General features: G+C 39.7%; 1 protein-coding gene across 5 annotated transcripts in view; it reads right to left on the bottom strand.

Moving 5' to 3' along the window:
- BRAF (B-Raf proto-oncogene, serine/threonine kinase) overlaps window positions 1-16566 on the bottom strand; it is a 217744-nt gene that overhangs the window by 64404 nt on the left and 136774 nt on the right. For all 5 annotated transcript variants that reach the window (XR_016231135.1, XM_089328681.1, XM_089328679.1 and 2 more), the window contains exons 8-11: window positions 15567-15726; window positions 9393-9429; window positions 5659-5795; window positions 4024-4141 (exon numbers count right to left, since the gene is read on the bottom strand). Coding sequence is in view for 4 of the 5 variants with exons in the window: in XM_089328681.1 (XP_089184807.1) it covers window positions 4024-4141; window positions 5659-5795; window positions 9393-9429; window positions 15567-15726 (452 nt within the window). In the remaining variant the exon portion in view is untranslated. The remainder of the gene's footprint in view (window positions 1-4023; window positions 4142-5658; window positions 5796-9392; window positions 9430-15566; window positions 15727-16566) is intronic.

Here is a 16566-nt window from a genome sequence, read left to right as displayed (position 1 = left end):
AAGGATAAAGATGAACAATATTACTCCTTTAATAGAATTTCTTTCTTTTTTTTTTTTTTTTTGACAGGCAGAGTGGACAGTGAGAGAGAGAGACAGAGAGAAAGGTCTTCCTTTGCCGTTGGTTCACCCTCCAATGGCCGCCGCGGCCGGCGCGCTGCAGCCGGCGCACCGCGCTGATCCGGTGGCAGGAGCCAGGAGCCAGGTGCTTTTCCTGGTCTCCCATGGGGTGCAGGGCCCAAGCACCTGGGCCATCCTCCACTGCACTCCCTGGCCACAGCAGAGGGCTGGCCTGGAAGAGGGGCAACCGGGACAGAATCCGGCGCCCCAACCGGGACTAGAACCCGGTGTGCTGGCGCCGCTAGGCGGAGGATTAGCCTAGTGAGCCGCGGCGCCGGCCCCCCTTTAATAGAATTTCAAAACGCCGATCCAGACAACAGTCGACCTTGTTTTTTCCCTGGAAGTTTAGTTTAACCAATTATGTACCTTTGGTATTTTCCTATTCAACAAATTAAATGAGATGTACTTACTAACTGCTGAAATTACAGATGATATACAATGGAGCTTGGCTTAAAATAGAAAATTACAAAACATTTTTATGAGCATAGTTAACATTTTTTTCACATCTATATGTTACTTTGATGCCTTTGATTATGAAAATGACTAAAATTGGAACTATAATCTAAACAACCACTTTGTAACACTGCTGGCAGTATGTATTAAAACTGCATATTCTGTAGTCCCACAATTCTCTCCTAGGTATAGATCCTACAGAAATGAAAAAGACATATACTAAGAACATTCATAGCCGCCGGCGCTGCAGTGTAGTAGGTTAAACCTCCGCCTGAGGCGGGGGCATCCCACACGGGTGCTGGTTTGTGTCCCAGCTGCTCCTCTTCCCATCCCGCTCTCTGCTTAAGGCCTGGGAAAGCAGCAGAGAATGCACAAGTGCTTGGGATCCTGCACCCACTTGGGGGACCCAGAAGAAGCTTCTGGCTCCTGGCTTTAGATCTGCTTGGCTCCAGCTGTCGCAGCCAACTGGGGAGCGAACCAGCGGATGAAAGACCTCTCTCTCTGTTTCCTTCTCTCTCTGTGACTCTGCCTCTCGAATAAATCAATCTTTAAGAAAAAAAATATTCACAGCAGAACCATTTGTAATAGCCCTAAACTGGAAGCTATACAAATGCTTGTTACACAATCAGTGGAAGAAGATATCATTTTATAGTTACAAAATGAATACAGAGAATAAATGAATTACAACTACACACTCTAATGCAGATGAATTTTACCAACAATGTTGAGTCAAAGGGGCAGACACAAAAGCGTACACACTAGATGGTTTCTGTTAAGGTCAGGATCGTGGTTTTCTTGGGAGAGAGGTGACTGCCTTAGGAATACAGGAGGGGACGTCCAGAGTGCTAGTAATGCTCTATTTATTCATCACCGATGTGTTCACTTTGTGTGATTCAGCTTCCTCTTCATGTCTGTGCACTTGTTATGTTGTTAAATATAACTTTAAAATACTGTTTCATATAACTTTTTAAACAGTCAGATTCAATTTTTCTTAAAATAGTGCTCATTGTATCAGCTGTAGCATATAATACTGCATACCACATTCAAATGTTAAAAACATTTTGAAAGCATAAAGAACAAAATTCTCATAAAGAGTTACTCAGGGGGCCGGCGCTGTGGCATAGCAGGTAAAGCTGCCGCCTGCAGTGCTGGTATCCCATAGGAGGACTGGTTCGAGTCCCAGCTGCTCCACTCCTGATCCTGCTCTCTGCTATGGCCTGGGAAAACAGTAGAAGACGGCTCAAGTGCTAGGGCCCTTGCACCCGCGTGGGACACCTGGAAGAAGCTTCCAGCTCCTGGCTTCAGGTTGGCGCAGCTCTGGCTATTGCGGCCATCAGGGGAATGAACCAGCAGATGGAAGACCTCTCTCTCTTTTTCTCTGCCTCTCTGTAACTCTGCCTTTTAAATAAATAAATAAGTGAAGAGTTGCTCAAAAATGAAATTATATTGCTGTATATTTATGTATAAGGGGGTCTTCGAAAAGCTCACAGAAATGGGTATTATGAGAAACCTTTTATTTTTTGCATCAAAATGAAGTTACATATATTTTTTAAATTCCGTTTATTCACAAAGCTTTTGAAGTAGCCTTGTATTATCAATCTTTTTTGTAGTGCTGTATGAGTATTTATGATTACATATGAAAAGATAACCTTAAAAGATATACACTAAAATACTGACAATCATTTTTTAAGTTTCTTTCTTTCTTTCTTCTTTTTTTTTTTTTTTGATAGGCAGAGTTAGACAGTGAGAGGGAGAGACAGAGAGAAAGGTCTTCCTTCCGTTGGTTCACTCCCCAAATGGCTGCAATGGCCAGAGCTGTGCCAATCTGAAGCCAGGAGCCAGGTGCTTCCTCCTGGTGTCCCACGCGGGTACAGGGCCCAAGCACTTGGGCCATCCTCCACTGCCCTCCCGGGCCACAGCAGAGAGCTGGACTGGAAGAGGAGCAGCTGGGACTAGAACCCGGCACCCATATGGGATGCCAGTGCCACAGGCGGAGGATTAACCTGGTGAGCCATGGCACTGGCCCCAGTTATTTATTCCTATTTATTTATCTGAAAGGCAGAGAGATACAGAATGATCTTCCATCTGCTGATTTACCCCCTAAATGCTAGCAATAGCCTCAAAGCCAGGAGTTAGGAACTCAATTTGGGTCCTTGCTTACGGGTGGGAGTCAGGATCTGAACCCAGACACTCCAATATGGGATGTGGGCATCCCAAGTAATGTCTTTTTTTTTTTTTTTTTAATTTGACAGGTAGAGATTTAGATAGTGAGAGAGAGAGAGAGAAAGGTCTTCCTTCCGTTGGTTCACTCCCCAAATGGCTGCTATGGCCGGTGCACTGCGCTGATCTGAAGCCAGAGCAAGATGCTTCCTCCTGGTCTCCCATGCAGGTTCAGGAGCCCAAGCACTTGGGCCATCCTCCACTGCCCTCCTGGGCCACAGCAGAAAGCTGGACTGGAAGAGAAGCAGCCAGGACTAGAACCCGGTGCCCATATGGGATGCTGGCGCCACAGGTGGAGGATTAACCAAGTGAGCCATGGCGCCGGTCCCCAAGTAATGTCTTAATCACTGTGCCACTCACCACGAAAGTAATTTTAAATAGTTGTATATTTCATATGTAGTTTCACAAAGTGAGGTATTATAGATGCTACTTTGTAAAATTTAATATATCACAGACACCTTTCCACATCAGTAAATGTTGCTCTACTGTGTCAATTTATAATCACATATGGAGGGATCAACTTACTTATCTTATAATCCACTGATGTGCACTTCAATTTATTGTCATTAATATTAAAGCTCTGATGAATGTATTTCACATATATCTGTTCCTCTCTGACTACTTCCTCAATACACATATTGCCAAATTGCCTTCCAGAAGGTTTACAGCAATTTCTTTTCCATCAGCAGCAATTCTAAGAATGATCAATCAAAAAAAAAATCTTTGTCCTTTGGAGAGGTAAATAATGATTTCTACTTTTTGATTTTCCTATTCTTTGATAACATTTTTTCTATGTACTGGTCATTTATATTTCTTCCTCTGGTAAGTACACTTTTAATATGTTTATTTGTGATTTACAATACAAATAAAATGATCAGCAAAAAGACTTCTAAAAGAAAAAAGTTGGGGGCCAGCACTGTGGCTTAGTGGGTACAGCTTCTGCCTGCCATGTCAGTATCCCATATGGGTGCCAGTTCGAGTCCTGGCTGCTCTACTTCCAAACCAGCTCCCCACTAATGTGGGTGGAAAAGCAGTGCAAGATGGCTCAAGTGCTTGGGCCCCTGCACCCACATGGGAGACCTGGAGGAAGCTCCTGGCTCTTGGAAAAACTCCAGTCTTTGTGGCCAATTGGGGAGTGAACCAGCGGATGGAAGACCTCTCTCTCTGTCTCTCCTTTTTTCTGTAATTCTACCTCTTGGGTAAATAAACATTAAAAAAAAATGACATACATACCGTGCCATTTTCCCTTGTAGACGGTTCCAAATGATCCAGATCCAATTCTCTGTCCCACGGTGATCTGCCCATCAGGAATCTCCCAATCATCACTTGAATCCCGTCTACCAAGAGTTTTCTTGAAAAAACAGTGCAAAAGTCAAGCAAAACCAAATCAAAAAGGAACACCTTAAATTTTATGCTAAGTACATTACTCTATGCCTAAAAGGGACATAGTTTAGGAAAAGAATAAGATCTATTTTAAAAAAACACACTTTGAATATTAGTTACAAGTATGACTCTTAAACACAAAGCTCAATTTCAGGCATGGAAAGCCAAGACATTGTGGCAAAAAATGGCCTACATGAAAGATCCCTGTGAAATCCCAGTGGAAAGAAGGGGCCATCAAAGAAGGAGGTACCTTTCTCTGAAGGGAGGAGAGAACTTCCACTTTGCTTATGGCCTTGTCTAAATAAGGTCGGAGTTTGTGAACTCAAGAGGCTTCTATGGCCTTGGCAGCTCATGACAAGAGCCTCGGGTGATTACTGATGCCACAAATAAGAGTGTCAACTGTTAAATCAACAACGGGAGTCACTATGCACCTACTCCCCATGTAGGACCTCTGTCCTTAATGAGTTGTACTATGGGAATTAACGGTAAAATTAGTCTTCAAACAGTACTTTATACTTTGTGTCTCTGTGTGGGTGCAAACTGTTGAAATCTTTGCTTAGTATAGAGTTGGTCTTCTGTATATAAAGTTAATTGAAAATGAATCTTAATGAAGAATGGGAAGGAGCATGAGGTGGGAAGGTTTGGGGGTGGGTGGGCGGGTAAGGGGGAAAAACCGCTATACTCCAAAAGCTGTACTTATGAAATTTATATTCATTAAATAAAAGCTTTCTAAAAAAACATAAAGCTCAAATTTAAGTCTTCAGTGTTAGGATGGAAACAATGTTCTATAAAACAAATTTACTAGATAGGAACTAAAATCTATCTTATTAAAATGGCTTTGTATCACTTGGAGAACCATTAGGGGCAAGAAAAGTGCTATATATTTATGACTAGCTTCAACTCCAAATCCCTCAAAATTTAACATATTGTTTAATCTTACCTATATCCAGTATTACTGAGAATTTATCTAATTATTCTTTTCTAATCATGGATAAATTTCCTCATACACCTTATCTGATCCAGTCTTGTAAAAAAAAAAAAATCAGCCTATGCAGTTATTTTGGTAGGGCAAAGGTCCCACCTAGTAACACACGCCACGGCTACAATGACTGTTTGGTCAGATTCACTGTACCAGCTGACTCTCCCAACAGGGACGAATGCCCTCTGGCAGCCACCTACATCTGCACGTGTCTTCAGAACTACCACACTTCCCAGATACTAGCGGATTCCCTCTCTCCTTACTTTAGAAACAGAACACTGCTGGTAACTCTTCCAAAACTGCCTTTTACTTAATCAGACTAAAGATGAGAGTGAAAATCAGTGCTGTAGGAATCTGCTTTAAACAACACTCAACTCTAACGTTTATTTGATTATGGAAATTCTGTGTCCCATACAGACATATGCATCTAACAGGTGATCTTAAATTTGGCTATGACTTGTAACATGAAAGAATCAGAGGAAAAACAAGGTATCCTGTCCTCTTACCATTCGATTCCTGTCTTCTGAGGAGGAAGACGACTTCCTCTCTCGCTGAGGTCCTGGGGATCTCTGTACAGCTTTCACACTAGTGAGTGAGCCAGGTAATGAGGCAGGGGGAGTGGCAGACAAACCCGTGGTCGATCCTAAGTCAGCCAAGAGGAAAATGGGTAAGAAGGAGGAAGAACGGTAATTTTTCAGGGGGCAGGGGTAGGAGGAGATACTTATTTTTCAAATGCAGTGCATGTTCAAATAAAGACCTTTAGGAAAGGATAAGCCCAAAAGAGGACTAGTTTGGTGATTAGTACTCTAATTTCTTTTAGTTTTCTGACTAGTTTAAGATCTCAACTGATGGATACGTTGTTTCCTTATATAAAGTCTAGAAGAGAAACATCTCTCTAAAATAAGACACATATCCTAAAAAATACTTCCAAGTTTGCTTTTTTGATTAAAAAAAGAAAAACCTTGAAGTCTATATAATAAACTTTATTTTACATTATTTCACTAACAACCAATATTAAAAAATTGATGGAAACCCCAAATGAAACATTTTCTAAAAATGGCTTTAACGCTGAAAGTATCTGGCTCTTTCATATCAGTCACTCTATTTAACTAAAACCTTAAACTACAAGCTCTATTATTCAAGAGATAACAGTGTTACTGATTTCTGGAGGCTTGTGCCACTAAATGAAGATTTTTTTTATTATCTGGTGACAAAGTTAATGTGAGCATTTTCCTACGACTTTCTGGAAAATCTGTCTTTTTAACAATGAAATAAACACTACAGCCTCTCAGCCAAGGTACTTCTGCAAATGCTAACACTCCGTATTCTGGTGAGCCTAAGGGGTATTCCGCTCCAGGAGTGGATGCAGCTGGGCAGGGTTGCATACCTTTCTGATGGGTGCTTTTCCAAATGCTGAAACAGTAGCACACATCTTAAGTCCACATACAGTAGTACATGGCAATGAGTCCTAGGCAAGGCTGCATATAGCTAAGTAGGACTGAGATGTCCAGGTAATGTTTCCAAACACAGAAGAAATACATATAAAACTGTTTTTTGAAAATCATTTCTACTCTCAGGGGAGAAAAGAGCCGCTGCCCTTCAAAAATTAAAGATACTGTGACAATTTTAAATACCAAATTTGGGTAGAAATTTTATTATTTTACCATATAACCATGTGGCATTTCCATAATCTCTCATGCAATTTTCTAAAAGAAAATGGTATCTGGGACGTTTATTAACACAATTCATTTTTTACTCTCCACTGGTAATTTTCATTAGTATAAAGCCTTAACTGCTCCATGAGGCTTTGCAGTTTTGATCTACTCAGTGCTGAGTAATTTTTCAGCTTAATTATAGTACTTAGTACTGTATAACTTCCATCCCATTCTATGGATTTCTAACAGCTGGGCTGAGAGAACAAAAATCTACAGAACTATCACTACATTCAGATTAAGTAACAACCACTTAACTAGTGGCAACAGCCAGTACACATAATTCTTTTAAAATATTTATATCTTATAAAGACACCAGTCTCAATTTGGACTTAATTTTAAAAAATCACTTTAACCACTAATTAAGGTATGGCAAAATGAAATGGAATGATCAAAGTATACTATTAACTTTTTGCTCCTGTTAGGGCATAATTAAAAGTATAAATCCTCAAATTTTCTGAAGTATGCTGAAACAGCCAAAATATATCACAGACCTTTTTCTTAAACAATTCCCTGCCTTTAACATGAGATACACATATCCTATATTAGGGGAAAAACAAAAGAAAACAAAGAACACTGCTAACCTTACAAAATCTTAGAGAAAAAATAAAACCAAGCACCTAATAAAATATCGTAACAGAGGTTTCCATTTATATTTTCATTCTCTAAGAAAACCACAAAAATTGCTAGTAAATATTATAGATCACCCCTCCCCCACCTTATTTAGTCCCACCCACTGAGCTTAAGACGTTGTCAAGACCACAAAGTAATAAGGTAACGAAGAATATGATGGATATCTCAGCTCAGATTTTGCTTGCTTTCTGAAATCTACGACAGACAGCATACAGAAAGCTTGTGGCAGGTGAGTATGGGTGAGAAGCACATTCAGAGCATTCCAGCCAAGCCAAGCCAAAATTTAGCACTGAACACTCTCGCTGACAAACACACGCTGTGAGGGTGAGCACAAACAGCATCTGTAGTTTATATTTAGTTTGCTTTGGGTGAAAACAAGAAAGAAGAGCCCAACTACCTCTGAACACTGGGCCAGGCTCAAAATCAAACACTATGTCACTGGGGACAGAAGGTAGGAGGGGACTGGGAGTCCGGGATTGGTATTTCCGAAGACAGCGCATCAGCTGGTTCAAAGGGGCTGTTAGAAGAGAAAGAGAGGGGCAGGCACACACAGGAAGACAGACACACAGAAGTCATGGGGAGTAAGTAAGATGAATTAAAGCCTGCTTCACAAAATAATTCTGGACGTTAAAAAAAGGTCTGCTTATTTTCATAAAATCCCAATCATTTAAAAAAATGACTCATATAAAGGGCAAGAAATGCCATTTGATTTTAGGTATTGAGCAGGCTGTGTTTATGACCAAGTTAACTTTGTGATGCTAACATGATGGCAACATTTAAATGCTGGATGTATTGGGCAAAATTATCAAAAGCCACAGCTGTAAGACATATGAAAGTCAAACTTGCAGCAACATTAATTGGCAGGGTTCACGGAATAACAAACAGGAAAAACAAAACAAAACAAAACAAACCAACAACCCCAATTAACCATGTGCTACAGTCAATACTGAGTCCAGAGTATATGATGCAGGCTTATCATTTTTTTGGTAGCTACACAAGTGTACAGATAAGTCAGAAAAGAGGGCTTCTACAATGATTACTCAGTACGTATGTCTGAGTCTGGATTCGGATATTTTGAAGATACAGAGGTCACAGGGAAGAGACCACCTCTAAGCAGTTAATCCAGGTCTGCCTGATGGGCAGAAGACAGCTGAGAGGGCAAGTATGGAACTCCTGGAAGAACATGTTACGACAGTCTCCAATACCACCTCTTGGAAAGCAGTATATAGGAAAAATTATTACAAAACAGTTTTTTCTTCAGCAATGTTTACATGTCTTATGTGCTAGAATGAATGCCACATGAAAATTCTGTGAGAAATCCCAATTTAATTTCTCTTTTGCTCATTTTATTTACTGACTGGTAAGAGGCAGCTGGAATTTTCCACAATGGATCCATTATACAGAATGTATACTTCAAATACTTATAAGAAGCTGAAGGGAAGTGGTTGATAAAGTCTGACAAAAAGAGAAGCTGTGGCAGGCAAGCCAAGGGATCCTCACAGAAATGATCTGGCAAAGTCAACTTTTATTTGATTCAAAGCTCGATCCTTAATTATCACTGGAGGAGCAAAGGAGATTTAGGAACTCCAGCTTTGCAGTGGCTACAAATTAATAAAGTGGGTGAGACAGCTAAGGATCGCTCCTTAGTATGGTTTTCACATACATAGCAAACTTAAGATTCCCTGTTGTGTCCCCTTATCTTTTACACTCTTGTTCTAATGAAAAATTTCTTAGAGAAAATGATAAATATTATAGAAAACCAAAAAAAATTGGTTTTTTCTCTACACATTTTTCTCTGTGTCTGTGTTTAATGAAAGAAGCAAGTATAAGGGAGATAAGCAGCAAAGCATTGCATTTTTTCCTTGAGGTTTTTTTAAATGAAAACCACTACTTACCTCCATCACCACGAAACCCTTGGTCTCTAATCAAGTCCTATAAATAAACAGTAATGTATATTTATTCAAAGCATACAGTAAGAAAGTAATAATAACGAATTTCTATTATAAACTAACAGGTTGATTAAAAATAATACCTTACAATTACTTAGTAAAATAGAAAGAATATAGAGTTAATTAATGAACATAATAAAATCTAGATTTTGAAGCATCTGCCAATCTAATCTTATATTGAAAGGATTATTAGTCCCAATCAAATGTTGAAATCCATTTCAGGCCATTCAAAACCAATGGCTTCATCAGTCCTTTAAAAATTCTACTGGCACATACTAAGAGCCATAAAGTGTTCATACCCTTTGATCCTGTAATTCCACTTCTGGGAATTTTTCCTAAGGACATAATTCAGAAGAAAAAATAATATGCACAAAATGTTCAGTGCAGCATTATCCATTATACTAAATAATTATTTCCCTATTATAGGCATTTTGATAGTTTATAGTTAAGTAAATTGTAGTGTATTAATTGAATGAAGTATTATGCAGCTATTTACCAAAATAATTATGAAATGTGAATCATGATACATGTTTATAACAATAAATACACAAAATCAAAAGTATACTGGTTACAATTTTAAAAACATGGACGTTTAAGAAGGACGCATTAGTAGGTAAAAATGATTATAGTCTAAATAGGGGTTCTGCTAAAACTTATTTTTTTTTTAAATAAAGCTTTTTGTAGAAATGTTGGTAGTGGGTGAATCTCTACTAATAATTCTATTTGGATCCTGATGGGTAGACCTTGGATTAATTTATTCAGTTTAATTTAAATGAGGGATTGAATGGCCCCAAATGTCTCTTGCAAATAAGCAGCTTTTTGTTTATAAACTCAAACACGGTAAAACCTTTACTGATCTATTTCTACGACATTCAATATATTATATAAAGCCTCCATCATTTTCTGCAGAATAATCAATATATACAACTGCAAACAAGGTACTAGGTAGTAGGGGTTTTGGTGTACCAATACTGAAATGCCCTACACCTATGGATTGACAAATCCAGCTTTTTCACCTTTATAACCTAATGATAGTATCAATATAAACTCACATTTTCAATTTCAAATATGGTCTTAAAGGTCCCTGACAATGTTTTCTACACATTCTAGGTTAAACAGGATCTTTCTTCCACCATTCTAAAATTCACTATATCCGACATTTTCCACTCTCTTGTTCCTTCTCTTTCTCACATCCTTTCCCTTCCCCATGAAAAAACAGATGCCATCAAAGAACCTTCTTGTATCTACAAATATCTGCACAGTGTTACTAGCTGCAGTATCTGAAATCTTACTGCGCACCAGGGATAACAAGCATTTCAAACCACACAGGAAGCAGACGCCAGCACCTCAGGGTTAAGTCATCTAACATCTAACATCGTGACGCCTGTGAAGGCCTGCAAGAGAGTAACGTCCATCAGTAACTCCTCACGGCCTCTCAAGAACATCATTTCCCAGTTAAAGAAACTTCATCAATCCTTTCTGCTCTCTTCAACCTCTTCACTGACTTCTTCTCCAGTGGCAAACAGCGCTAGTCTAACATTAGAGACAACTGTCCCTTAACCTTGCATCAAGCCATGGCTCTTCTGCCCTCCGTTACAGCCAGGCTCTCCAAACTGACAAAATTCTATGTTCTCATACACCTTTCTCTCCTCTCCTAAACAACTAAAACAGCTTTCAGTGAAGTCAAAATGGCAACTTACATGCCCAAACCAACAGTCATTCTGATACATGCCTCATTTGAGTCTTAATGGCAGCTGGCATCAACTACTGCAGCACTCTGGAAGCCCCTTTTCCCCTTGGTTGTTAACACCACTTCTCTCTCGGGAAGCCCCCTTTCCCCTTGGTTGTTAACACCACTTCTCTCTTAGTTACCTGAAGCCAGACTGGGGGAGAGGAGCAGCTCTGAAGAGACACAGGCAACAACAGGCTCTGCCTGCACCTCAAATACTGTTTTCCAGGGTTGCTCTGTACCTGAGAGTGTCGGCATATATGTGTTGTACATACATATGTATATGTTTATCTCACCCCATGGCTTCAGCGGATAAATATGCTAATTACTTCTCAACCTGGAACACCACTCAAGGTCCTTACATGCAACAGCCATTGGACTTCTAAACCACAAAGTCCCACAGACATCTTAAAGTCAACAAATCAACAAAGAAGCTATGACTCCTTGTTTCCGCAAACTCCATACTTATTCCTTTGGTTATTTCCTGTCTTAGTGACAAGTACCATCCATTCGTCAAAAACTGGGTCTTTAAGCCAGAAGCCTGGGCATTACCTTCTACTTCTCTTCCACCTTTCTCCTCTACTGCTATATAGTACCTGGTTAAATATATGAAATGAAGGCCAGGTTTTAAAACCATTTCAACCATTTATCAGCTCTGTGATCTTGGGTGTATTTCTTAACCTCTGTAAATCGAATATTCTTAACAGTAAAATAAAGATAATGATAGCATTTAACCCATGAGTTTTTATAGGGATTGAACAAGGAAATTTACATGCACATAGTAAGCACTCATGAACAGCAGCTATTTTCAGCAACATTTCTAAGTACTTTATCACTAATTTACAGTCTCCTCTGCTCCCATCCCCCAACCCATGCCACAACTCGAGCTTAAACCTTTATCTACTCCTGCTTAGAATACCCAGATGGGCCGTTGGTGTGGTATAGTGAGTTAAGCCACAACTTACAACACCAGCGTCCCATACTGGAATACAGGGTTGAGCCCTGGCTACTTGGCTTCTAGTCCAGCTCTCTGTTAACGTGCCTGGGACAGCAGTGATGATGGCCTGCCTGATGGTTGGGCCCCTATGACCCATGTAGAGACCAGAATGGAGTTCTAGGCCATGTGGGGGAGGGAACCAGCAGAAGAAAGAACTCGATTCTCTCTCTGTCACTTTGCCTTTCACACAATTGAAACAGAACAAACAAAACCCCCAAGCAAAAGCATGTGAAAGTCACATTAGTGACAGTATGGCTTCTGCGTGTGTTTCCCAATTGACCTATCCTCCACACTACACCAAGATTTTTCCAATTTACAGAACTGACCTGTCATGCTCAAAAAAATTTTTAAGATTTCCCACAACTACGTTAGACACAAAGCCTTTCAATACAGATTTTACCTACCTAGTTTCATCTTCCACTATTTCTCAGTCTTCTCTTGAACCCTAAACTTCTACAACAATTGTTACTTACCATATCCGACGTAAAGGCACTTCCATGCCTTTGCACGTACTGTTTCATTAACACCATTCCTTCCCAATCTCCCTGCCTAGTGTACTTAATAAATTCTTACTCATTCATCTTTTGGTTTGGCTTAATTGTCGTCCCCTCTCTGCTAAATATTCCTAAAGGTAACCATGCAGAATTTATTACTCCCTTCTCTAAATTGTCCATCTTATGGTCATTTAATTCTGTCTGATTTCTTGACTACGCTGTGACTTCCTTGAGGGCAAAGACTGGATACTAATTCATCCTTAATTCCCAACTGCCGAACACACTGTCTAGCCAATAGCAGAGTCAATAGCAAATCTTTTTCGTGGAATAAGTGAGCATGAATGAAAATGCTAAAGAGTATATAGTTTATCTTAGTAACCAATGGGAAATCACTGAGAGTTCTGGAACAAGAGAACAGATAGTGACAGAAATGTTGTGAAGAAATTACTCTAACAAGAACATAGAGAATGAAAATGAAGGACTGGTGGCGTGGCGCAGCGGGCTAAGTCACAGTTTACAACACCAGTATTACCAATCAACAGTGCCAGCTTGAATCCTGGCTGCTTTGCTTCTGACTTAGCTCCTTGCTAATGAACCTGGGAAAAAAAGTGGACAATGGCCCACGTTTTGGGCCCTTGCCACCCATGTGTGGGACCGGAATGAGTTCTGGGTCCTGGCTTCCACTTGGCCCAGTCCCAGCCATTGTGGATGTGGGGAGTAAACCAGCAAATGAATATCTCTCTCTCTTGCAAATAAATAAATAAATCTTAAAAAACAAAAACACAGAGAAATCAGTGGCAGGAAATCTATTTAGGAGATCAATGTAGTAAGTAGTTAAGTGAAGAAATGTGGGCCCAAATATTGGTAGTGACAATTAAGACCCATTTTGAGATGCACATAAAGCAAAGGTGATACTTTATGACTGTTTGGTTATGGAGGAGAATAATAAAAAGCCAAGATTTAAAGATATTTCAAATGTTCAAGCCCAAGAGAATAGTAGTAACAGATAAAAAGGGAAATGGTCTAAATCAAAGTAAATATAACTGTTACAATTTTGGATGTACTGAGAATAGGTTTATCTAAAAATATTTTGATTTCTTACTTCACAGTCTCCTTTTTCCCATTATTTGCCTCTCCTACGTTCTTCCTTTCTATTCAGGTCTAAAGGGAAAGCCCTTATTAGTATAAGGAAAAAGCCACTTAAAATGAACCCCATAAAAATTGAGAAAGTTCCACAGTAAAAAGCACAAAGAAAGTCCGATTTGGGAATTTATCTTGGAAAGCAAAATTTAAAATTTTTTTTAACTACTGTTTTTTTTTTTTTAATTTATTTATTTGGAAGAGTTACACAGAGAGAAAGAGAGAGAGAGGTCTTCTATCCGATGGTTCACTCCCCAATTAGCCACAATGGCTGGAGCTGCACCGATCAGAAACCAGGAGCCAGGAGATTCTTCTGGGTCTCCCACACGGGTGCAGGGGCCCAAGGACTTGGGCCATCTTCTACTGCTTTCCCAAGCCACAGCAGAGAGCTGGATCGGAAGTGGAGCAGCTGGGGCTCGAATCAGTGCCCATATGGGATGCTGGCGCTTCAGGCCAGGGTGTTAACCCACTGTACCACAGCACCAGCCCCAGCAAAATTAAAATTTAAAAAAAATTTTTCTTTTACAATTGATGAAATTTATTCCAACCATATGCTAATTCTTAAACATAGAAGCAAAATTTTTTGGCCATAATGCAAAACTTATGATAGTACAAACTGAAATACTTATATTCATGTTCATCTTTTGCCAATCATAATCATTTTTATAAAAATTTTAAAGGGGGCTAGCATTGTGGCACAGCAGGTTAAGTCTCCTGGGATGTTGGCATCCCACAGGGTAGCCGGTTCAAGACCTGGTTGCTCCGTTTCTGATTCAGCTCCCTGCTAATGTGCCTGGGAAAGCAGCAGAAGATAGCCCAAGTCCTTGGGCCCCTACATCCACGTAAGAGAGCTGGATGAAGCTCCTGGTTCCTGGCTTGGGCCTGGCCCAGCTCCAGCTATTGTGGCCATTTGGGGAATGAACTAGTAGATGGAAGATCTCTCTGTTTTCCTTCCTCTCTTTGTAACTCTTTCAAATAAAATAAGATAAAATCTTTAATTTATGAACTTCCTCAAGGACCTGTATTAACCATCTGACATTTAAACTATTGTGTTCATTTGGAAGGTACAGCAACAGAGAGAGAGAGGGACATACAGAGGCAGAGATCTTCCATCTGCTTGTCTGTTCACCAGATGGCCACAATGGTTTGCACTGGTCCAGACCAAATCCAGGAACCTGGAATTCCATCTGGGTCTCTACATGGGTGGCAGGGGCTCAAGGACTTGTCAATCTTTCCCTGTCTTACTAGGCACATCAGAAGGGAGCTGGACTGGAAGTGAACAGTCAAAACTTGAATTGCTGCTCCAACTGGGACGCCAGCTCTGCAAGCCCAGAGTTAATGTGCCATGCCGCAACGTCAACCCCAAAGCATTTTTTTTATTTGACAGTAGAGTTACAGACAGAGAGACACAGAGAGAAAGGGCTTCCCTCCGTTGGTTCACTCCCCAAAATGGACGCCAGGGTCGGTGCTGCGCCAATCCGAAGCCAGGAGCCAGGTGCCTCCTCCTGGTCTCCCACGCGTGCATTTTCAATAGAAGATAAGACTTACAGAGACGGTGTCATAAGGACAAAAATCAGAGTAACTTATTTATCATTGGTGAAATATTTACAGTGAAGAAGACAGGCTTTTCTGTGGTTCAAAAAATAATCTAGCATTTAAAACAACAGCAATAAATCAAAGGTGGCATTTAATTCTGATGTATATCAGAAAAATAAGGAAATGAACTTGAAATTTTTAGTGCTAGCAATCTGGGTACTTACATCAATATTGACAGGTTCTATTGTGTTAATGTGAACATTAGGCGCTGATGAAGACCGGTCTCGTTGCCCAAACTGATTTCGATGATCTTCATCTGCTGGTCGGAAGGACTGTGGAATCGGAATGGATTTTGAAGGGGACGGACTGGTGAGAATTTGGTGCCTGGAAAAGTCAAGTCATTGAAAGGTAAGGTTCAGAGCGACTACATAAATAATAATATTAAAAAACTACAATGAAAAGATTTTCTGGTTTCTCAAAATCATTAAGTATTGAAAATCCTGCAGTAACAGCTTTAAAAGGTTCTTACTTTAAAAAAACCGACACATACAAACCGCTAAAGCTGTTTTGCTTAAACAGATTTTCCAGTGGCTATCTATAAATAAAAACTGATTGTTATTCAGAGAATTTCAGGCAATCTACAAATAGCTAGAAATTACCTGTGTTTAATCAGCTTGAAGACACAAAATCTGCCATTTTTTCTAACTTTGCCACTTCCTGACATATGAAGCTACTAACATGAAAATTTTATGGCAAGTATGAAGAAATTATAAATAATTTTAAGAATATGTATGAACATTTCTGGACCTGAAAGATTTACCTGTTACTTTATACCAGAGTTGAACGAAAATTCTAAAAAAATCAAAATATCATTTCCAAATTCCGAAGATAACCCTTATAGAATTAATTTCTCTCATATTTTGAATTTTTGGTCATGATTAATTGTTGATACCAGAGACACAGAGAATTATGTTAAACAATAAAGCAAACATTTTAAAAATTGCTTTTTAATCAAACCACCAAAATAGGTCACCTAAAATAGCTGCTGCACATAAATAACAAAGTATAATTTATCATAAGCCCTAAAAGGAACCTGACACTCACAAGAAACATGAAGGTTTTGAAAACAGACTAAGTCTACGCCCTCCAGACAGGGTACTGCAGGAGGCGAAGCATCACGTGGTAAATGAGGCACAGTCAGCGGGCAGGCACTGCACTCTGCCA

The sequence above is a fragment of the Oryctolagus cuniculus genome, chromosome 3, assembly GCF_051225735.1.
Source record: "Oryctolagus cuniculus isolate XC-2025 breed Fujian yellow rabbit chromosome 3, ASM5122573v1, whole genome shotgun sequence".
NCBI lineage: Eukaryota > Metazoa > Chordata > Mammalia > Lagomorpha > Leporidae > Oryctolagus > Oryctolagus cuniculus.
The sequence above is the reverse complement of the archived record's forward strand: the minus strand, read 5'-3'. Positions and strand labels throughout refer to the sequence as shown.